We start from the raw sequence: 22,775 nt of genomic DNA on the forward strand, positions 1-22,775 counted from the left end.
TAAAACTCTGCTTGCTGTGTTCATAAAACATGTCTACAATATAGAGTAAAACAACTCAAAGGCATAGCAGAACACAGGAAAAGAGGACCCCATAAAGCAATATTTGGGAGAGATAATGACTCTGTGTTTGGTAGGCCACTCTGTGTTTGGTCCAGAAAAGCAGAGACCTCTGATAATTACCTAACAACAAGGTTGTCACCGGTTTCTCAAGGGTGAAAACTTAGCGCTCAGTTTTGTTGTCTGGAGAATTTGTCCCTTGCTCAGAAACATCACCTCCCTTGACCCTTGAAACACTCCCGTGTTTTACGATTTTAAAGGAGTCTGCTTTGCATCGTGGATGATTGGTTGCTAAGATTTAGGCTACCAAGTGTACATCGAGGTAGGTGGAAAGAACCTGGGGAAGTGCCGTGTTTTAATTTAGAGTATAACTAAGCCCCCAAGCTTTGTGTCAGATGAAGAGAAACGTTTTCCCTCCTCTTCAAAATCTTTTTTCCGTTTACACAGCTCCCAGTGTCCTCGCCCTTTGGAACAGAGGAGAGTCATTTGAAACTTAACTGAATGCTGCAGGCAAGTTGTACTTTTCAGGTCATCCAATTTAAGAGATCCAATTTCTGCAGAGGGAAGAAAAAGAGGAGGTGGGGGAGGGAAAGAACAGAATCCTTGTCTTCCGATCTTCCTACCTTCAATCCACAACCTGCCACGCAAATCGAGCCAACTCAGGGATTTTTGCCTTCAACCACTACCACCACCACTACCTTGTCACTCACGCCCGAGACACACGCCCCTCTGGTCCCACTCTCGGCCAATGGCGGCTCCCCTCCCTGCATAGTAATGAGCTCGAGACCTCCCCGGGCCAATGGCGCTCCGGGAGAAGGGTTAGTTTTGCATGTACCTAAATGATTTGCATAACCCAGCGGCCGGGGGCTTGGGAACCGGAGCGTGCAACCCTAGAAGGGAAAAGGACGGGAAGAGCTGGAGCCGCGGCGGGGAGAGAGCGAGAAGAGTCTGGGTGTTTGTACGCGAGCCGAGGCGGGGGCTGGGACGAGGGGCCGGCATGGCTGAAGGCTGCGCTCCGCAACCTTGAAGAGCGGCGAGGCCGGGGCAAGCAGGCGGGTGCGATGGCAGCGTGCGGCCCCCGCAGCTGCGCCGGGCCGGGCGGGCTGGCCTGAGCCGCCGGAGGAGCGGGGCTGCCTCTGCGCTTCCATGGAGCAGCGGGAAGGGAGAAACTCCGGAGCGCCGCGTCCCTGCGCTGCTGCGGCTGGCTGCTGAAGGCGCCGAGCCCGCGCGAATTGCCGAGGGAGAGAGCCCCCGCGCCAGCCCGCAGGCCGGCTGCCCGGGAGCGGCGGGGGGCGTCGGAGGGCGGCCGAGCGAGCGGCGCCCGGTAGAGGCCGGCGCGGGAGGCGGCTGCAGCAATGCCGGGCCCGCTGGGGCTGCTCTGCTTCCTCGCCCTGGGGCTGCTCGGCTCGGCCGGGCCCAGCGGCGCGGCGCCGCCTCTCTGCGCGGCGCCCTGCAGCTGCGACGGCGACCGTCGGGTGGACTGCTCCGGGAAGGGGCTGACGGCCGTGCCCGAGGGGCTCAGCGCCTTCACCCAAGCGCTGTGAGTGCGGGCGACTGGGGCTCGAGAGGGGGGCTTTGCGGGGGGCGCTGCGGGATCCGGGCCGGCCGTCCCTGCCTGCCAACCCCCAGCGCCCTAGGGGCTGGGGGGCGCCGCCACCTGTGTGGGGGTGCTGGGCACTCGCTCCGGTCCTGCGTGCGTGCGTGCTTTCCAAACTTTGCGGGTGCGGTGCGAGCCGCGAGCAGCTCTTTTGCCCAGCCTTTTCCGGCACAGTCAGCCCCCCTCCACACACATACACACCACACACACACTCAGGTGTGTCTGGGGCCAAGGCGGCATCTGGAGACGCTTGTCCCTGGCAACCTGCTCTTGCGGGTTCCTGCTCGGCAGGGCAGGTCTCGCCACTGGTGGGGGGCCAGGGCGCCGAGAACTTGGCCTGAGTGCACACCGAGACACGTTTTGTGGGGACTCACCTGGAGACTCCTGGGCTCCGGCACGTGTGGAGAAAAAAACACCTGCATTGCAGTCCGCGCGAGTCTCCTTCCAGTTTGGCCCCATCCACGGAGTGCGACCTAGCACCTGGGCCCGGCTCCACTCCCAGGCTGACCCACAAAGATCCAGGGTTCTGGAGCACGCAGGGAGGCCAGGAGCCAAGAACGGGGAAATGACAGGCTTGTCCTGGTGAAAATACCTTTGTCCCCAGCGAGGCCTGTCAGAAGGAATGCTGACCCCAGGTGCAGGGTGTTGGGAGAGAAAGCCCGGGAGCATGTGTTCGGCCGCTGCGCACGGCAGGCGCCAGGTTTCTGCTGCACCCAACCAGCAAAACTTCTCTGAAGCTGCTTGAGTTCCAGGGAGTCACTCAAAAGGCTCGGCCCCTCGAGTGCTCCCTCCTCCAACGGGAACCTGAGCTCTATAGAGGTTTCCCTCCGAAAAGAATCTGACATAGGTGTTGGCAGATGCCGCCGATAGAGGAAGAATAGGGTGAGGGAGTGCAGGGCTTGTGTGCTCTTGTTCTTGTGTTGTGTGGCCAGTGCAGCGATTACATCAGGAGCCGGGACAGGACTGTTTGCAAGAGGGAGGGAGTCAGGGAGGCCCATGGGTAGAGGGAATTTCCTTTTCCCTTATTGCTACCGAAAGGGACCTCTTAGAATTAGACAGTCTCATTAAAAGCAGTAACAGCTCTGTGAAGAAATCCTTTCTATGCAGGCCCGGCTGTATCTCCAGGTGGGTGGTGGCCAGGTGTTCTGCTTGCCCTCCCCGGGTGGCATTTTAGGCAGCATGGAGGCCTGTGGCCTTGGAATCTGTTTCGGTCCCCCCCACCTTCAGGTGTTAGGCATTTGAAGCCATTTCCCTTCAGTATGGTGAACTTTAACTTCTCTCTCTCTCTCTCTCTCTCTCTCTCTCTCTCTCTCTCTCTCACACACACACACACACACACACACACACACACACACGCTAGCTTTGCAGTAAAGAGCATTTTGTTCACAAAGGGTCATTAAGTGGCAATGAGGTGAGGGATGAGAAGATAGAGCTCCCCCCACCTCAAAATCTTCTAGAAACATTTAGGGAATTGGTGCCAAGAGAGAGAGGTGCCTTTACCTGAACCTCTTTCAAGGCTCTCACATAATAGAGAAGCAGGATTTGAGTGTTTTGACTAGTGAGAATGACTTTGTTTAGCAACTTCCTTGAATTTTAGTAAACAGACTTACCTTGCCATATGAGGAAAAGAGCTTTTTTTCTATTAGTACCTTAAACTGCAAAGAAATATCACATTTTTATGAGTGCATGCTCCTCCCTCTAGACCACCAAGACAACTTCCTATGAGAACTCAGGGAAAGGGGTGCTGTGCTGTATCTCCAACTCTGAGCTTCACAAAAGTTACTGTTCACGGCTTGCGAACAGATAGAAAGACACCAGTCCAGGTGAGATTGCCTAGACCAGCATCAAGGCAGCACTTCCTGAGTTGCAGTGGTGAGCAAATGCGCTGTTTCCTTTGTGACCTAGGGGTAGCATGACAGTACATACCAGGCACTCCTTACTTCATCCTAATGCTCCTCATCTCACCCTCAAAAGTATAGATTCCATGAGCAGCCTACTTAAAAGAGTTTTCAAGGGCAGTCTGCTTGTATTTTACTCATGAGGAAACCAGTTAGTGTAGTGATTCTCCAAGCCGTGTCTGAGAAGGGGCAGGTGCTGCAGGTGTGCACACGCCAGTGGATCCTACACGATACCTTGGCACCACCTGGAGTCTCTTTCCAAGGACGTCCAGGCTGCTCCTCCATCACAGCTGTTGTGAGTGAGCCACTGATACCAAGAAACTAATTCTCTGAGCCCTAACTTTTGATTCCGTGGTCTTCATTTCTGCAGCATATGCACCAAAGCGTGTTTAGTTAACCATAAAATTCAACATAAAAATAGAAATTAAAAAGCCAAAACTATAATTATTAACCTAAGTTCTTTATTCATCAAGGACTTGTTCATTGGTAGCACTTTCACTTCTCCATCCTACGTTGGATACCCGGGACTAACAGAAAACAGGGATTTTATTTTACGCAATTTGGAGTCCACACAGCTTGTACCTAGTAGGCATTTACAAAGCTGGAGTGAGTAAATAAGTATGGAAGGCTGTACACTGAGGAGCAGAACTGGGATTTGGAATTCAGACACCATTCCCATGAAGGGCTGTCAAATCCAGCCTCCTCAGCACTCAGCCTTTTGTCCAGATTTGAGAAGGCCTCAGAGAGAGGGATACCTGCTTCTCCTTTAGGCTCGTTTAAACTTGTTCAGTCTAACCGTGCCTATTTCCTGCTGAAAGCTGCCTTACTTGAGTCTGGGGACAGACTCAGATGTAATCCTCAGTGTTCTTGATGGGATTCCCACATTCACACCATTTGCTTCACCTGTAGGAATTATCTATGTTTTTGAACAGCGGTTTTCAATCTTGTGTCACAATACACTGGCTTCTCACAATTCACCCTGAGATGTGTGCAAGGAGGTAATCTTACTAAATCTAGGATTCCAACATTTATTTTAACAAAGGGGTTTGAACTTATGCCTATATTAAGAGGTACCAGTTACATTAATCAGTTATATTCCAAGATTAGGGGAGAAAGAGATGAAGTCACAGTGGTGATGGGGAGGAGATTGTGTGTTGTCCTTTGGTGTAACCAACGATATACCTGCGAAGGTTGAGATCCATAGACCTGGAGCACAAATTTTCCCATCCTAGATATCCTTCGTGCCTAGTTCTAAGATTATAAAAGCTGTTTCTGTGGCTTCATGAAGAGAGTAGTGGATCTGAGCCCTTAATGATAGTCCTTACCATGCCACTGAGTAATTGTGTGGCCTTGGGCAAGTCATTCCACTTTTGTGTTTGTGTGACAATTTCCTTATCTGAAAACTGAAACAATTGAATTCGCTAGATTATCTCTAAGCTTGCCTTTTGCTTTCAGAAGTTCTCCGATTTTCTAATTCTCACACAATTTTAGGATGACAGGTGATGATAATGTTGAGATCCTCTCATTAAAAGATCCCAGGAGAAGCAGAATCTTCTTTCAGTTGAAGTTATACAAGCCGGATTTTCACCACTCACTTGCAGGCGTCCTTCTTTGTGTTTCGAAGTGTGTGTTAGGAAATTTGCCATGGAGACTTGTTGCAGAATGCATGACTAGCTAAGGCGCTTTGCTAGGGTAGAATAGCCTTGCTTGTTTCCTGTGGGTATGGCTTAACGCTTGGAAAATAAAATCACTCTGTTTCAGTAATTTGGATACTGTACAAAAAGTTACCCAACATCCTCACTTCCACGTAATTAGTCATAATCTCTCAAACCTTCATGGTGTGTGTATACTGTAGAGGAGCAGGTTATTGAACTTTTTATATAGGATTGATGATTACCTGAAAGGCTTTGAGGTGTTTTTTCAAGAATCTGTTGCTTTTTCTTCTTTTGGAAACGTCATCTCAGCTTCCCTAAGGTGTGTTTTCTCAGTATACCCTTCTCTTTTACTAGTATTGTCTGTAAGGATATTTTTATGTATCTTTGGATATTTGCTGTGTTTTCCCCCCGCAGATCAGGTCAGTAATTGTTTATTGATAGAAGAATTTTGATATCTTTTGATTTCTGAATTATCCATAGATTTCAGGGCAAATTTAGTTGGTGTAGTGTGTGTATCCTTCCAGAGATGTCTTAGTTTTATATCCAGGTGAACTTTGATCAAAACACAGATAATATATGAAAATCTATAAGTATAGATCATTTGTTGGATAAACTAGTGAAGCACTGAGTTCTCTTTAAAAATCAGAGTGGAAAGAGGCTTTTGCAGGAATATGGAGACCAGCTCTGTCAATAATTCACAGGAGTGACCTTGAGTGAGTCACGTGCTTAACCCTTAAGGGCTTTAGTTTCCTCATCTGGAAAACAAGGAAGTCAACAGCTCTAACTGCCAGGAGTTTTCCTTCTATTTAATTTGATTTTTGGTTTTGATGCACTTATCAGGTCCCCTGTGTCGTGTTCAGTGAAGGATAGCCGTCTAACATGGGCTCGCTCATTCACCCAGCGTACTGTTCCAGTTGTCCAGTTTAATTGGAATCTTCCCATTGAATGGGGAATTCACTGTCTCAAAGCAACGATGTGCTGGTAATTCTCTTATTCTGTGATCCTTAAGGTTTGCAGTATCCAACAATATTTTATGATTACCAGTCAAACCAAGTGCTTATGCCAGTTATGGTATCACAGGTATTTAACGTCTGGGCAGTTGGCTCTTTACATTGGAATTGTAAGGTAACATTTGACAGCTTAATCTCTTAGGAAAGATCAAAGTTTGTATTAGTAGGTGGATCCAGGCAAGTTTAGGCATTTTCTTGTCCTCTGTCAGTCTACCTCGAAGATTCTTATTTTAGTCATGTTATAATAGTGGAAAGTACTGACAGCATGCAATTATTAGTTTTGGTTTCTATTCCCCTTGGTTGTGCCTATCCTTTTATTTTCATTTTTTTCTTATCAATAGCGAATATTGGGCAAGATCATGGTTATTAGTCTCTTTCCTGTTAATTTACACAAATATTAAGTAAAATGGTAAGAACTGTGTAAGTGATTCATTGAGATCTAAGACTATCTCCCACTTCTTGACTATAACAGGAAAAGATACGAATACCAATAGAAGCAGAATACTTGTTGGTGTATCTGGGTTAAAAACTATGTCCTGCCAATGTGCTGTTAACTCTGAAAAAGGTAACTAGTAGAACTAAAAGTGTTCTTGATAAAACAGCTGTTTTAATTTGTAAAATTTGATCTCAAGGTTTCAGGTTCAGAAATGTTTTCCAACTTATCATTTAACCGACCCTCATATCCTTCATGTTTTGGCAATGCTAAAGTTTGTTTTCCTATATATAAAGAATACAGATAAGTCCTTTTTACCCTCAGCGTTGTTCAGTGAAGTGTGAGTTCTTAAAAGCCTGATGGACGATAACATAATGCTGTAATTCTAAATACCTTAATTGAAGAAAAAAAATCTGGGGCACTTAGCAAATCGGTTCCCTTACACAATGGCTAATTTGTCTGCCTTTCTGGACATTTCTTTTGTTTCTTTAAGTACCTGATGGTCAAGCTGTATGCCAGGTGTCAGCTCTATTGTCTGAGGGTGAGTTCAAAACTGGGTTTAAAAAGTATCTCAGCATGAGACAGAGCCTGATTTCATAATTCATTTACATTTAATAACTTCTCACCTTTCCAAAGACTTTAGCAAGTTAGTACTTAGATATCCCTTTTAAATAGGAAGATGTAATTGTGTAGTACTATACTTCGAATTCACCACCCTAAATATTTGTGACTAAACTTTGTATATGGCTGGGCTATTTTTAGCAAGATTCTTAAAGTACACCGAAGTATTCTGTGTCATGTCCAGGCAATTAAAATTCTGAATGTTTGGGTTGGTTATTTTTAGTCTCTAACACATACTTTTATACTATTATGTATTTTAATTTTAAAAAAAAGCCCAGTTAGCCAGGTCCTCCCCCACCACAAGATTTGGCATGATGTATCTGTTATTTTAAATGCAAATGATTTGGGTCCAGGAATGTCTTTATAATAGTCTAGGTTCAAGAAGTGAATTTTTTTTTTTTTTTTTTTTAGTATATTTCTTCACTTTCTTTACTGAAAGGCCCTATGGAAAGACCACTGAACAGCACTCCTGGGGTAACTTGTTGTCCTATAGAATATAAGAATATCTTTATAAGGAAATGTAAACCATAGATATTTTGGGAGGCAGCTGGACCAAGATGGGGCATACGTTTGGTTTCCAGACTGCTCTGTTGTCTGTGCGAGTGAGAAAACGTGTGGAGGGAGCATATGTATTATATTCTATGACATTTGGTGACTCTTGTCCTTAAAATTTGATTTGTATATAAATATTCTGAATCAGGTTAAGTAAAAGGCTGTGTAAGCCCCCCTACCTGGTTGTTTTGATTTCTGTTTTTACACTAGAAGAAACATGACTAATTTTTTTTTATAAGAGATTTAAAAATAACATTGACTATTAAAAGAATGAAAATCTCATTACAGTCTGACACCAAAATATTTTTGGTACTATATTTGAATGGGAGTGTAGAATCCAGCGTCCACAAAAATGGTGACTTAGAGTCTCCCCAGCCCCTTATATTTTTAAAGTGCTATTTGGGGAAATTTTCCTTCCTCAGAAAAGTGATATAAATTTGGCAGGAAGATGTCTGCTTTACCTTGGAGCTGTTCTGGGCTTGGCTAAGGAATGCGTCTAGGATCGCTTTGGGTCTCCCATCTCGATTTCCCTCAGGCCTTCAGATTCCCTGGTACAGCTTCTAGTGTAAACCCCAAGTCAATTCAGTGCAAATGGTGATGTAGAACCTCCCCTCAGAGCTTGATTAGAGCTGCTTGCCTATAAAAGGGGATGAGTTTTATAATTCTCACTGTCTTCCCATTTCTGGGTTTGAAGGTGCAGTTTGGGAGGAGGTGTGCTATTCTAAGTTGGCAGTCTCTTCTCTGAAACCCCAGGGATGGGACTATGATGTTACTTTCTGGGTTTTTCCCATTTCCCTAAGGGGTAAGCTGCATACTTAGAAGTGCTTGAAGAAACTATCTAGATTATATACAAAGGGCTTGGCACACAGGATGTTTTCAGGAGAGAGATCCCTGGTTGACACTCTGTTCATGTGCACATGCTTTCCATGTGTACAGACCATCTCAGACAGTGGCTTTCTTGCAGAATTCTCCAGAGAATGGGAGAGTACTGCCTCTTAAATAGGTCTAATGACCTAAAGCCCATCAAGTCTTCTTCCCAGTAGTGGAGGGAGGGAAAACAATGCCAGCTGTGGACCTTTAGGTTTCTTAATGTCTTTGAAGGCTGTCCTGTGTTCTTCATTCTTCTGGTTCAGGTGCTAAATGAACCAAATTTTTGCATTTTCTAAATTTGGTGATTGCCCTTTGTCAAGCTTTCTTTACTTTTATTTTTTTTTAAAGATTTATTTGAAAGGCAGAGTTACAGAGAGGCAGAGGCAGAGAGAGAGGTCTTCCATTCGCTGGTTCACTCCCCAGATGGTTGCAATGGCTGGAGCTGTACTGATCCAGAGCCAGGAGCTGGGAGCTGCTTTCAGATCCCCCACGCGGGTGCAGGGGCCAGAGGACTTGGGCCATTTTCTACTGCTTTCTCAGGCCACTGCCAAGAGCTGGATCAGAAGAGGAGCAGCTGAGACTTGAACCAGTGCCCCTGTGGGATGCTGGCACTGCAGGCGGCCGCTTTACTGGCTACACCACAGAGCTAGCCCCCAAGCTTTCTTCAGCTCACATAAGTTGAAATAGACACAGAATTCACATAAATTTCATATGAGTTCGTAAGAAGGAAACATTGAATGAATTGTTTTTATAACATTTATTTATTTGAAATTTCAGGGGATGGAGGAGGGAGGGAGGGAGAGAGGGAGAGGGAGAGGGAGAGGGAGAGGGAGAGAGAGAGAGAGAGAGAGAGAGGAGAGAGAATCCAGTGGTTGGCAGCAACAGCCAAGGCTGGGTCAGGTTGAAGCCAGGAAACAGGAATGCCACCCAGGTCTCCTATGTAGCTTTCAGTCATCCAAACACCCTAAGCCATCTTATGCTGCCTCCCAGGCATACTAGCAGGGAGCTGGATCAGAAGCAGAGTAGCCAGGACTCTAATATATTGAATGAATTTAAACATTTCAAATATTTTAGTGCTGAATTTCTACAGTTACACATGAGTTTACTGTTACTTAGCTGCTTGTCATAACCCCAGTTTCCATCTTTTCTGTGTTGCTTCTGTTCATCTCATTTGATTTTTTTTTTTTTTTTGTATCTTAACATTTTCCTATAAAGAAAAATTTTGGTTGACCTTGTGTTTTTCGGGATCATTTGGAGTCCATGGTAATGTTATGCAGTTTCTTATGTCATCAACTCCCTGGTCTTCTTTTCTAAGCATATTTTTTATAAACATTTTCATTTTATGAAAAAAAATGATATTTTTTTTTTACTTGTGGTTGATGGAATCAAGGCCCCCACATTCAAGAGCGCATTCTAGATATTGGGTGAGTCACTTCACCACTTTGGACTTTAAATTTCACATCTGCAAAAAGAAGGTGCTCGCTTTATCTTCAGGGTCACACCTAGGGATCTTTTTTCAGCATGAGCTCTTTGAGTAACACTGAATGAGGACCCAGGACCCGATGTGTCGTTTCTTTTGAGAGTGACTAAGTATTTATATATGTACATTACCACTTTGTGATTTAGAATTCGAAGTCGTATTTCTTTTATCCTTTGAATTCATGTCAGGTTCAAAACCTATTGCATTTCCAATTCTCTTTTGTATAGAAAGAGAATTGGAAATGAAAAAAAAAAAAAAAAAACCTGGTGTTAAAATGGAAATGGCATAGAAAATTAATTAATTTGGAAAAAAATTATGTAGGATCTCTGTCTTTAATGTGCTGTACATTGCTATTTAATGCTATAATTAGTAATCCAATGGTAGTTTTTTCACTTGATGTTGCTTTATGGGAAAAATGTTGAAATCTTTACCTAATATACACTAAACTGATCTTCTGTATACAAAGAGAATTGAAAATGAATCTTTACATGAATGGAAGGGGAAAGGGAGTGGGAAAGGGGAGGGTTGCGGGCGGGAGGGAAGTTATGGGAGGGGGGAAGCCATTGTAACCCATAAGCTATATTTTGGAAATTTATATTCATTAAATAAAAGTTAAAAAAAAAAAAAAACCTATTGCAGTCTTCACAGGTGAACCACTGTGCTAATGGAAAATGGCTACTCAACTGGCAGATTTTCCTTTCCGAAATCCATAAAGATCCTGGTGGAGAAGCGTGAGATGGAAAATATGCATTATTTCATATGTTCATGGAAAATATGTATTATCAAGATAGCATGCATGGATTTAAATTTTTTGTACCAAAATAAACTTACCTATAATTCCATTTCTCACAAATGTTATCCTCCACAGTTTCTGTGGAGGAAAGCAGTTGGGGGAAATTATATTCTCTTGCCTTGGGGCTTGATTCTGCTTTCTTGAGATAGTTGGTCAAGTATTAGGGTGCTGTCCCAAGGGGAGAATAGTGTATTTTCAGACCAAATTAAAGACATGTGACCTTTGCTCATGATATCCCTGCCCTTTAAAGTTCCAGTGTAATCTTTGGGTACAAATTTTCTACTTCTAGATTCTGGAATACTGAAGATTTTCATTAAACAAGCTCCTTGGGAAGCCTTACTTCTACTTTCAGACTTTGGAATACTTAGGACTCCACTAATAGTGCTCTTCAGGAATTATCATGCCCATGGGCACCAGCAGTTCTTGGTTCATTCTGTCATTCCTTGTTGGGGATGGGTAGGACTTTCTCAAGGCTGACAACTTGCCTACATACTTTTTAGACATCATTTTGTTTCTAGAAATAATTATATTAGCTAACTTTTTTTTTGTTGTTTTGGTTTTTTTTGTTTTTTTGTTTTTTTGTTTTTTTTTTGACAGGCAGAGTGGACAGTGAGAGAGAGAGAGAGAGAGAGAGAGAGAGAGAGAGAAAGGTCTTCCTTTTGCCGTTGGTTCACCCTCCAATGGCCGCTGCGGTAGCGTGCTGCGGCCGGCGCACCGCGCTGATCCGATGGCAGGAGCCAGGTGCTTCTCCTGGTCTCCCATGGGGTGCAGGGCCCAAGCACTTGGGCCATCCTCCACTGTACTCCCTGGCCACAGCAGAGAGCTGGCCTGGAAGAGGGGCAACCGGGACAGGATCAGTGCCCCAACCGGGACTAGAACCTGGTGTGCCGGCGCGGCAAGGCGGAGGATTAGCCTAGTGAGCCGCGGCGCCGGCTATTAGCTAACTTTTTAAGTACTTTAAAAGTGATATTTTATTGGTTATTACATACCTATATATTTTTTATATTTGAGATTATTTTATAGGTAAAAAGGGATGTTATGTTAAAAGTAAATTTTAGAACTAAGTAATTTCTTTAGAATGTTTCATTTTTCTAAAAGGTACAGTTGACTCTTTCTCGGAAACTCCCTTCTCTGGGTTTTGATTCAGATCTGATTTGAAAATGAATTCTACAGCCCAGCCAGCAGCTAACACATTCAGTTGTGTTCACTCAAAACCTGAATAGGCTGAGTGTCTCAAATACAGTTGTGCATTTTCTATCCTCTCTTTCTTTAAAAAAAAAAAGGGGGGGGGTGTTTTTCCCATTACTGTCTTGACATCTGCCTGGTTACACATGAATAGCTTGACCCAGTCCCTCAGCGGGGAGACTACCGTGGCCTTGCTTTCAATAGCCATGTCACCGACAAAGAAAACATATGGAATATTTCATTCCTATCCTTTGCAAACAGAGTCTGGGACTGTGAGGGCGTACAGCAGAAGGCTTCCTACTTCATGGTAGGTTGGCACATTTGCACGTTAACCACAGGCTGTGCTGTCAGTAATCAAACTGTTTTCCAAAGCCCCATTACATTCTGTGGAAAGGAAATCCTCAGTTTTGGATAAATCAGTTTCTAATATCAGTTTGAATTAAGTCTGTGTGGCGTGCTTCCAAGGTAGGATTTCCTACTGAACCATATATATTCATCAAAGGGCATGTGTGTGTGTGTGTGTGTGCGCACACATGCATGTGCGCACACAGGGCATTTGGTTTCTGCTTTTGCAGATTTGGTATGTAATGTGTGTTGGGAATGCAGATGCTTGATTCCCAGTAGAACATGCCTTGAGGACTGTCTGCCTTTATGTTTATCTTCTTGTCAGTTCACAGAAAGAGATCAATTGATAATTCTCATGCTAGCCAAACACTGCTGCATTGACTGGGAAATGTTTCTGCTGTCTAGTACCCGCTTTCTACTTGGGGGCTTGATTTCAATTCAGCTAGCATTAAAGGGCTTTGGTTTTTGGCATCTAAATCTATGGTGTGGAGGCTTGTTGGCAGGTGTGACGAGAGATGGCCAAGAACATGGAAAACAGGGGTAAGTTAATTCCTATCTTTCTCAGGTCTTATTCTGTTTTCAAGAACTTACCCTTTGTATTACCTTGGCTGAGGTAGCATTCTGTTAGGAGAAAAAAAAAATCCCAAACCTATGACATTCAAAGGTGAGAATAGTCATAATTTTGGTGGAGAAAATAGTGACATCCATTTCATCAGGACCCTTTCTAAAGCTGAAGTTTCCCCAGCCTGAGTGTCTTTTTTTATTATATATATATATAATATTTATGAGCTAGTTTTGACCAGGGTTGGTTTATCTAAAAGAAATTGATCTGTTGATTATTTTATCCCAGATAGAGCCAAATATTTATATGTATATGTAAATCTTATCTAGAAGCCATTTCTTTATTTAAAAAATTATCTTTTCATCTACTTTAAAAGCAGAGTGACAGAGATGGAGAGTAAAAGAGAGAGAGAAAGAGAGAAATCCTCTATCCTCCATCTGCTGATTTATCCCTCAAATGCTCTTAAGAGCTAGGGCTGGGCCAGACAAAAGTCAGGAGTCCAGAACTCCATCTGGGTCTCTCACATGGGTGTTAGGGATCAAAGTGCCTGAGCCATCATCTGTTGGATCCCAAGATGCATCAGTAGGAACCTGGATTGGAAGCAGAGCAGCCAGGACTCAGATTCATACTTTGACATGGGATGAGGGCATGCCAAGCAAAGACCCAGTCCACTGTACCATAATAACTGCCCCTAGGAGGCGTTTTTGATGATTCATGATATCAGTACTGAATATAAGATGTATAACTTTATGCTAGTAGAAGTTAGCATCTTTCATATTTTCTCCTAAGATTACTTCTTTTTATAATTCTTTATTATAATAGGTTCCCTTTGAATTTATTGGCTCTTGAAACGTTAAATTTTTAAGTTTTTGTTTTATGGTCCTTCACAAAAGGATCTACTTTAGGTTCCCTCTTTTTCTGTTTTTTTTTTTTTTTTTTTTTTTTCCTTAGTACTACTATATTTTTATCCTGGAATGAAGGATTTCATCTTGAATGTTCTATCTTCATTACCTTTGTTGACCACTTAACTGAAATATGCCATATGGTAGAATCTCAGATGCTGTATGGTGGGTATAAGGAGCCAGGCCTTCTGTTTCATTCAATTTGTAAGACATTCTAGTAGAGGCAAAACTAGGTAACATAAGAGACCTAGGGTAGAAAACACTTCAGCACTGGCCGTTGGCTGGAGGTAGAAGCAGTATTAACTACAAAGGGACACAAGAAGATTTGGGAAAGTGATGAAAATAGTTTAGATCTCATCAGTGGTGATGGCCACAGGATGGTGTACATTTCAAAACTCATAGAACAGTACACTAAAAACAGTGAAATTTACAGTGGAGAAGTTTGGAGTTTTTTTCCCTGTGATTCATAATTAGGATCATCACCCTGACAACTGCTGAACTTTTGAGATTCTGAATGGCATTTGAGAGCCTACCATGTTGTTGGGTATTTCAGTAAGAGATACTCATTTTCAATGCTGAGGAGTATCCCATTGTGTGGATATATGAGGGTACCTCAAAAAGTCCATGGAAAATGGAATGAAAAGATAAGTTTATTTTGGTACAAAAGATTTCTGAAATCCATGCATATGAACAGTCTTTTCAAAAGTTCATGAAAAGTGGGTATTATGAAAAAAGAAATGGCATAGATTTCAATTTTTTTGCACCAACTAAATTTAGCTTTTAATTCTATTTTTCCATGAACTTTTGGAAGTAACCTCCTACCACAATTTGTTTATTCCTCAGTTGAGGGAAATTTGCCTTGTTTCTAGTTGTTTGCAGTCATGAATAAAATCACTATGAGTATTCACATAGTGAATTGAGGGGTAGGTTTTTAGTGCCACTTGGGGTGCCTGCATCCCATAGCAGAGTGCCTGGGTTCGAGTCTGAGATCTATTCCCAATTCCAGTTTCCTACTAATGTACACCCTGGGAGGCAGCACGTGATGGCTCAAATAATTGGGTTCCTACCACACATGTGGGAGACCTAGACTGAGTTCTTGACTCCTGGCTTTGGCCTGGCTCAGCTCTGTCACAGTCATTTGAAAAGTGAAGCAGCGGAGAGGAGATCTCCCTCTCCCTCCCTTCCTGCCTCTCCTTCCCACTCCCTCTCTCTTTCTCTGTCTTCCTCTCCCCTCCTCCATCATTCTCTCTCTCCTTTTTCAAATAAATATAAAAATAAAACAAGATTTTTGTATGAACACAGGTTGTTATTTCACTTGTGAGAATACTTAAAGTAAGATCCTGGGTCATATAGTAAATATCAGAAAGATCATACAATGTTTTTATCAGAAAATGTTTGTCTTGATTTTAATGTCTTGGAGCTATAAGGTTTGTGCCATCAGTTATGTACAACTTTAATATATTGTTAGCATGGTGTGTAGTATTAGCAAAACCTGCTAAAACTGATTTTGTTTTAACTGTAAAGGAGAATTCTTAGATCTTTTAAAAAATTTTCATCTACTTGAAAGGCAGAGAGAGAGAGGCAGACATCAAGAAGAAGAGATCTTCCATCTGCTGGTCCACTCCCCCAAATGCCTGCCAGATCTGGGCCAGGCTTAAGCTAGGAGCTCAGAACTCCATTTGGGTCTGTTGCATAGGTGGCATGGACCCAAGCACTTGACCCATCAAATGGTACCTTTCAGGATGCTTTAGCAGGAAGCTGGTTTCAAACCAGAGTAGCCAGGACTCAGCTCTCACTCTGATATGGGATACAAGATTCCCAAGTGATGCTTAACCCACCTGCACTCTAACACTTGCCCTTTAGCTTCTTTGGTACTTGGCGGTTACTGTGATACTACCAAAGACTCTTACAGATATGATCCCAATGTGAAACATTTTGATTATATAAAAAATTAGACTTATTTGTGTATCCATATTTGGAAAGCCCAGTTTAAAAAAATGGAAATTTAATGAGTTGGGCCTACATGTGTATTCAACATATTACATATACAACTATAATTTCCACAATACCCATTCTGGGTTCATGGAACTGTTTCTATTTTATAGCTGAGAAAACTGACATTTGAAAGGGTTAGGTAATTTGCTCAGGCATCCTTTAGTGGATGATAGGCTGTTGGTGAAGCTCAGTGTTCCGTCTTTAAGTCTGTTCATCACTATGGTTTGCTTGGCCTTTGACAGTTTATCAGACAAGAAAAAGGTAAAATAAGAAACAAAATGGTGAGACGTGACATACAGTGGGATACTATAATTTGATTTAGGAGTAACTCATATTCAAGAATCTATTTATGGGACCGGCGCTGTAGTGTAGCAGTAAAGCCGCTGCCTATGGTGCCGGCATCCCATATGGGCACGGGTTTGAGTCCTGGCTGCTCCACTTCTGATCCAGCTCTCTGCTATGGCCTGGGAAAGCAGTAGAAGATGGCCCAAGTCCTTGGGCCCTTGCATCCACGTAGGAGACCTGAAGAGGATCCTGGCTTCGGATCAGCCCAGCTCTGGCCGTTGTAGCCATTTGGGGAAGGAACAAGCAGTTGGAAAACCTCTCTCTGTCTGCCTCTGCCTCTCTGTAACTCTGCCTTTCAAATAAATAAATAAATAAATCTTTTTTTAAAAAAGAATATTTACTGTGTGAAATGAAGTTATTTATTCATAGAGAGTTTTCTTAAAGTATCTCTCTGCCTCTGTGTTTTTCATCTTCATTTAAAAGGTTCACATCATTTTTCCATGTTAATAGTGTTTTTCTGTGTTAGAAAGGTATCAGTCATGATTTTATGTTTTCTTTTGTGGCATTCACTTACACAGTATATGAGGATCAGATCTGCTAGTGGACTTAATTTTCTTAAGGAGCACATTTCTGAATGTGCTGTTTTAAACCAAAACCTTGAAATAGATTACAAAGCCGAGTATGCAGTGTGATGGTTCCCATATAGCTGCCCCTTCTCACTCACAGGAATTTCCTGCCTCTCCTGTTGAAGATGTTTTTATAGGGAAGTCAGCATAAAAGTGAATCACCCATGAGCCTTTTTTTCCCCCCTAAGGCATTTCATTTAGTCAACTTGGTATTAATTTAGTTGGTACTCTTTAGTTGACTCGAACACTGTGTTTGTTGATGGTGTGAGCTGATGTTTATTAAGCTGTTAATATTTTACAGACTTCGTGAGTTCCTATTTGGATCTGTATGATCTTTCCTTTAGCAGCAGGGTTACTCATGGTTGAATCTGTGGCCACAGTCTCCAGTGTGAATGTCCTGGTTGTAGCCAGCCCCATCCTAGGCAGTCATTTGCTTGGTGGTTCTGAAGCTTCTCTTCTCCTGGAAGCATTTTGCTTTTTCTCTTCACTTAAATTGCATTTTTTAAAAAAAGATTTATTTATTTATTTGAAAGGCACAGTCACAGAGAAGCAGAGGCAGAGAAAGAGAGAGAGAGGGAGGGAGGGGAGGGGGGAGGGAAGGAGGGAGGGAGGGAGGGAGGTCTTCCATCCATTGCTTCACTCTCCAAATGGTCACAATGGCTGGAGCTGGACGGATCCAAAGCCAGGAGCCAGGAGCTTCCTCTGGGTCTCCCAAGTGGGTGCAGGGGCCCAAGGACTTGGGCCATTCTCTACTGCTTTCCCAGGCCATAACAGACAGGAGGATCAGAAGTGGAGTGGCTGGGCTTAAACTGGTGCCCATGTGGGATGCCAGCACTGCAGACTATGTGCTTACACTGCACCACAGCGCTGGCCCCTTCAGTTGCATTCTTAGTAATGCATGAAAGTTATAAATCATCACCATCATCATGTTATTAACTGAGATGCTCATAACAATGTTATTGAATGCCAGGCATTGAGTGAAGTATATAATCCTCCCAACAACCCCCTCAAGCACATGCTGTTGCTCTCCCCATTTTAGAGACAGAGAAACCATGGGGAGTGAGGGATAATGACCAAAGGGAATGAGTCAGGTTTTGCAGATTGGATGTTGGCTTTTGGTGTTTTTCAGACCAAGGTTATTTGATTGAATGTGTTGTACAACATTATCTTTTAGTGCTTTCTAGATGTGTTAATCTGTCTTACATATCTAGATATAACAAACTGCTCACTTATTATTTAAAAGTCTGAGAAAGACAAACAGAGATAGAATGGAGAGAGATCTTCCATTCATTGGTTCACTCCCCAAATGCCCACAACAAGCTTAAGCCAGGAGCCACAAACTCAGTCTAGATCTCCCAAGTAAATGGCAGGCACCCAAGTAGTGGAGCCATCATCTGCTACCTCCCAATGTGTCTATCCGCTGGAAGTTAGAATCAGGAGTCAGAGCTGGGACCTAACCCAGGCACTCTGAAGTGAAATGTACGCATCCCACACAGTATCTCAACCACTATGACAAACACCTGCCCCCCAAAATGCCCATTTTATAGATGAGAAGTTGGTTGTAGAGAAGTTACAGCTGTTTTGTCCTCAGCTCCATAGGCTGTAGAGTTGAAGCGGAGCTTACAGTAACAGTATACTGCTTATGTAACGCAGTATACCTAAAGCTCTTGTATGTTTTGGGTCACCCATTGAAGTGGCTTAGTCTTCCCACGGGGAAAATGAAAAGTCCATTTTCCCACCAGACTATGTTTACATCTACGTGTTTGCAGACATGATGGTGTTTTATTATTTGCTATTTCAATTACATAAATTGTGTAACATCAGCATTTTCAGAACTTCTTCCCTTCTCACTTTTATTAGGAACTGGTAGAAATAGATTGTTTGGCTCAAAATCCAGTTATATTTACTTAAATGTTTTGCCCAGAATCATTCACAGCCCTCCAGAATATGTTAAAACAACAAGCAAAAGGAAAGACCCATATCAGAATAGATAGTCCTCCCTTTGATTATGTAAATCATCAACATTTAATAAAAATTTTGACTTGTGGCTTGTACCTGTTAGGTAGTGAGATTTGCTATGCTTCTTCTAAGTCTTCCTTTTGTTGAAGTTGAAAGACATAGTTAATTTGTGGAGGTGAGTAGAAAGGTTTAATACAAATAATTTGATCTGTCCATACAATTCTTTGAGAGCTGAGAGCTATGTGTATTTGTATAGAAATTCATCGAATCAATAGTCTTTCAACTTTAAAGTAATAACTCACCAAGATCAGTCAGTACTTAAAAATGAATTTGTTCAATGTATATTTATTTATTAAGTGTCTTATATGTTAAGAATTGTTTTTGGTGCTGGGGACACAGAATTGAATGAGACCTGACCACATCCTTGCTCTTAGTAACTTACCTGGCAGGGTTGAGGCAGAGGTGGTAGCACACAGTAAACAAACTTCATAAACCTGTACGGTCAGATAATATTTAATATTGTCAAGAAAAATGAAGCAGAATGAAAGAGGCTTGCTGTTTCAGTAAGGCAGTCAGGAAAGAATTGAATGGACTGAAGACACTAAGTCCCTGTAGGAATATGAATACATCTTTTTTTTTTTTGACAGGCAGAGTTAGACAATGAGAGAGAGAGAGAGACAGAAAGGTCTTCCTTCTGTTGGTTCACCCCCAAAATGGCCGCTACGGCCAGCGTGCTGTGGCCGGCATGCCACGCCAATCTGAAGCCAGGTGCCAGGTGCTTCTCCTGGTCTCCCATGCGGGTGCAGGGTCAAGCACTTGGGCCCTCCTCCACTGCCTTCCCGGGCCATAGCAGAGAGCTGGACTGGAAGAGGAGCAACCAGGACAGAATCCAGCACCCCAACTGGGACTAGAACCCAGTGTGCCGGCGCCACAAGGCGGAGGATTAGCCTAGTGAGCCGCGGCACCAGCTGAATATGAATACATCTTAAGCAATGGCAAAACAATGTTGAAAAAGTTCCTCCTTCCCAAAATGACAACTTAATTTCAACACAAAAAGACTAAAAATTGGTATATCAGAATAAACTGGAATGTCAGCACAATGGGATACTACATAGCAAGAAAAAATAAACTATTGATACATACAACTACATGAACAGCTCATCTTAGAGACTTTATTCTGAATGATAAATGCCAGTCTCAGAAGGTCATATGCTGTATGATTCTAGGCATGTCACCCTAGAAATGACAAATTACAGTGATAGAAAACAGGTCAGTCGTTGCCAGGGTTAGAGATGGATAAGGTGATATGACTACAAAGTGGGTAGTGGGTGTGAATTTCTTTGTGGTGATGGAGGAATCCTTGTTATGATTGTAGTATTGTAATATGAATCCATACGTGGGATTTTACAAATGAGCACGTGTACATTGTAGTGAAATTTGAGTCAAGTCTGCAGTTTAGTAAATAGTGTTACACAAATAAATTTCCTGGTTTAGCTAATGTATTATGGTTATGTAAGATACTGTCATTGGGCAAAACTGGGTAAAGGGTGCTCAGAAACTTTCTAATGTCTGAGGAGTTTTAAATTACTTAAAAAAAAAAAAAAAAACAAAACACCAAACCAACAACAGGTCAGGTTAGAATTCTGAGAACTCTCAATCTTGACCTTACTCTATAACTAAGATGGGGATACTGAGTCTCTGAGGTGAGATGAGAACCTGAGGTTTCAGAGCCAAAGTTGTAGTCTACACTTTTGAACTTTCCGATCACATGATTATCCCCTGGAGAACATAACCACCACTTTTTTTTTTTTTTTTTAAGATTTATTTATTTATTTGAAAGAGTTACGCAGAGAGAGGAGAGGCAGAGAGAGAGAGAGAGAGAGAGGTCCTCCACCTGATGGTTCACTCCCCAGTTGGCTGCAACGGCCGGTGCTGCACCGATCTGCAGCCAGGAGCCAGGAGCTTCCCCCGGGTCTCTCACATAGATGCAGGGCCCAAGGACTTGGGCCATCTTCCACTGCTTTCCCAGGCCATAGCAGGGAGCTGGATCAGAAGTGGAGCAGCCGGGTCTCGGACCTGCGCCTATGTGGGATGCCGGCACTTCTTCAGGCCATGGCGTTAACCCGCTGCGCCACAGTGCCGGCCCCTAACCACTTTTAACTTCCCAGAAAAACTGTTGCTTATTTGTTTGTTTGTTGCATTTGAAAAAGAGAAAGATCTTGTATGCACTGATTTATTCTATAAATGTCCAGAAAGGGCTGAGCAAGGTTGAGCCCAGGAGTCCAGAACTCAATCTGGGACCTCCACATGCATGGCAGGTATCCAAGTACTGGAGCCATCATCTGGTTCACAGAGTGTACATTATCAGGGAGCCAGAATAAGAAGCAGAGCCAGGACTCAAACGAAAGCACTCTGATATGGAATGTGGATGCCCCAGGCATACCTTAATCTCTGTTCCAAACACCTGTCCCTAGCTTTAGTTTGTTATTGAGCTATTGTTAGAAGATCATGTAGGTGTCCTCCATCTTTGTCCCCAGCTTCCTGTCCTCAGCACCCCCCACCCACCCACCTGAGTGTATTCATATATGTTTGTGAGTTCTTTTCTGTGTTCTGAGCAGAGAAAGTGCAATATACAAAGTACACATTAGGTTTATAATTTCAATGGTTTTAGATATATTTTTGAATGGAGCACATATACATCCCCTGCTGTGGAGGCATTTCATTCTTGAGTGCTTTGTATAGTCTAAGTAGTATGGGGAGTGATGTTGGATTGCTGCCTGTGAATTAGTAGCTGAGTGGTGTTTTACTTCTGATGATTCAGTATATTTGCCTTAATTGCTGGATTAACCAATTTCTTGCCTCCCACAAAAAGCACACACATTTGTATAAAGAGAGGGTGAATGAATGAAGTTTTAGGGACTAATTTTTGTGGTATTTAAGCAACAATAGTTTAGATTGCCCACAACCTTAATTTCCTTTCATGAGTCCTATACATGGGCTTTGTCACCATTTACACTTGATTACTTCATTGTTAACCCCAGTGATGTGATTTAGCATGCAAAGACTTAATTATTCCTTTCTGGCCTAGTGAGAAATTTCCTTCCAATAATTGCCTCCACTGCCCTTTAGCCTCTTAAACATTCAGTTTGTTTGGAACAACATGGTTGCTCAGTAAGCAATTCCAAGCCCAGCAGTGCCTGGAGCTGCCTTTGGACCATAATTTATACCCTTGACATAGTGACTTAAGCCTCAATTCTTCAGTGATGACTGTGGGTGTTCTTCCTTAGAGTAGTAGTGTGAAGCATTTGTCTGAAGTTGCCATTCATGACTAAATGGCACTAAACACTTTTCTGGTTATCTCTCTTTTTTAAATTTAACATTTTCTTATTTTAAGTGAAAAAAAAATCTTGCCAACATTGAAAATAAGATTATACTGTCAAAATTTAGTTTCCAGTATTCAAAAGTACTTTAGTTTTGGGTACTAGGGTTTTGGGTACTTGCTGTTTTTGTGAGGCAGGCACATGTGATCATTTTGCCACTTGCTGCTACACAGTACTCTGTGGACAGGAGGATCAGAGCAGTTGGATGAAATCGAGAAGATGAAATTGAGAGGGTTATGCAGAGTGGGCAAAGAGATCCTTTTGTTTTATTTTGTTTAGTTTTAAAATATAGGTGTCATTTCGTCTGGAGCCCAACAGCAAGGAATGAAGATAATAGCCACATTTTCTGAAAGTATTTTTAATTTTATGCCAGCGACATTCTATGGGAAACTTTCCCAAGTGGAAGTTTGTGGAACTGAAAGTGTGGTTTTCTGCCAGGAGGAATTGAAAGTATTAATTCTACCCAAGCCTTTGTTTCAAGCAGAGTAATATGTTGGTATCTCTATAGACAGTTTGTACAGCTTGTTGAATTTCACTTTTTAATTCTTTTGGCAGTATACTTTAAGGTCT

At 42.7% G+C, this 22,775-nt stretch overlaps 1 protein-coding gene across 2 annotated transcripts in view; it reads left to right on the top strand.

Annotated features, from left to right (window-relative positions):
* The first annotated feature begins 923 nt into the window (after positions 1–923).
* LGR4 (leucine rich repeat containing G protein-coupled receptor 4) overlaps positions 924–22,775 on the top strand; it is a 124,311-nt gene continuing 102,459 nt past the window's right edge. For both annotated transcript variants that reach the window (XM_062196379.1, XM_062196381.1), the window contains exon 1: positions 924–1,597. In XM_062196379.1, the coding sequence (XP_062052363.1) occupies positions 1,413–1,597 (185 nt within the window). In that variant the 5' untranslated portion in view covers positions 924–1,412. The remainder of the gene's footprint in view (positions 1,598–22,775) is intronic.

This window comes from Lepus europaeus, chromosome 7 (assembly GCF_033115175.1).
Source record: "Lepus europaeus isolate LE1 chromosome 7, mLepTim1.pri, whole genome shotgun sequence".
Taxonomy (NCBI): domain Eukaryota; kingdom Metazoa; phylum Chordata; class Mammalia; order Lagomorpha; family Leporidae; genus Lepus; species Lepus europaeus.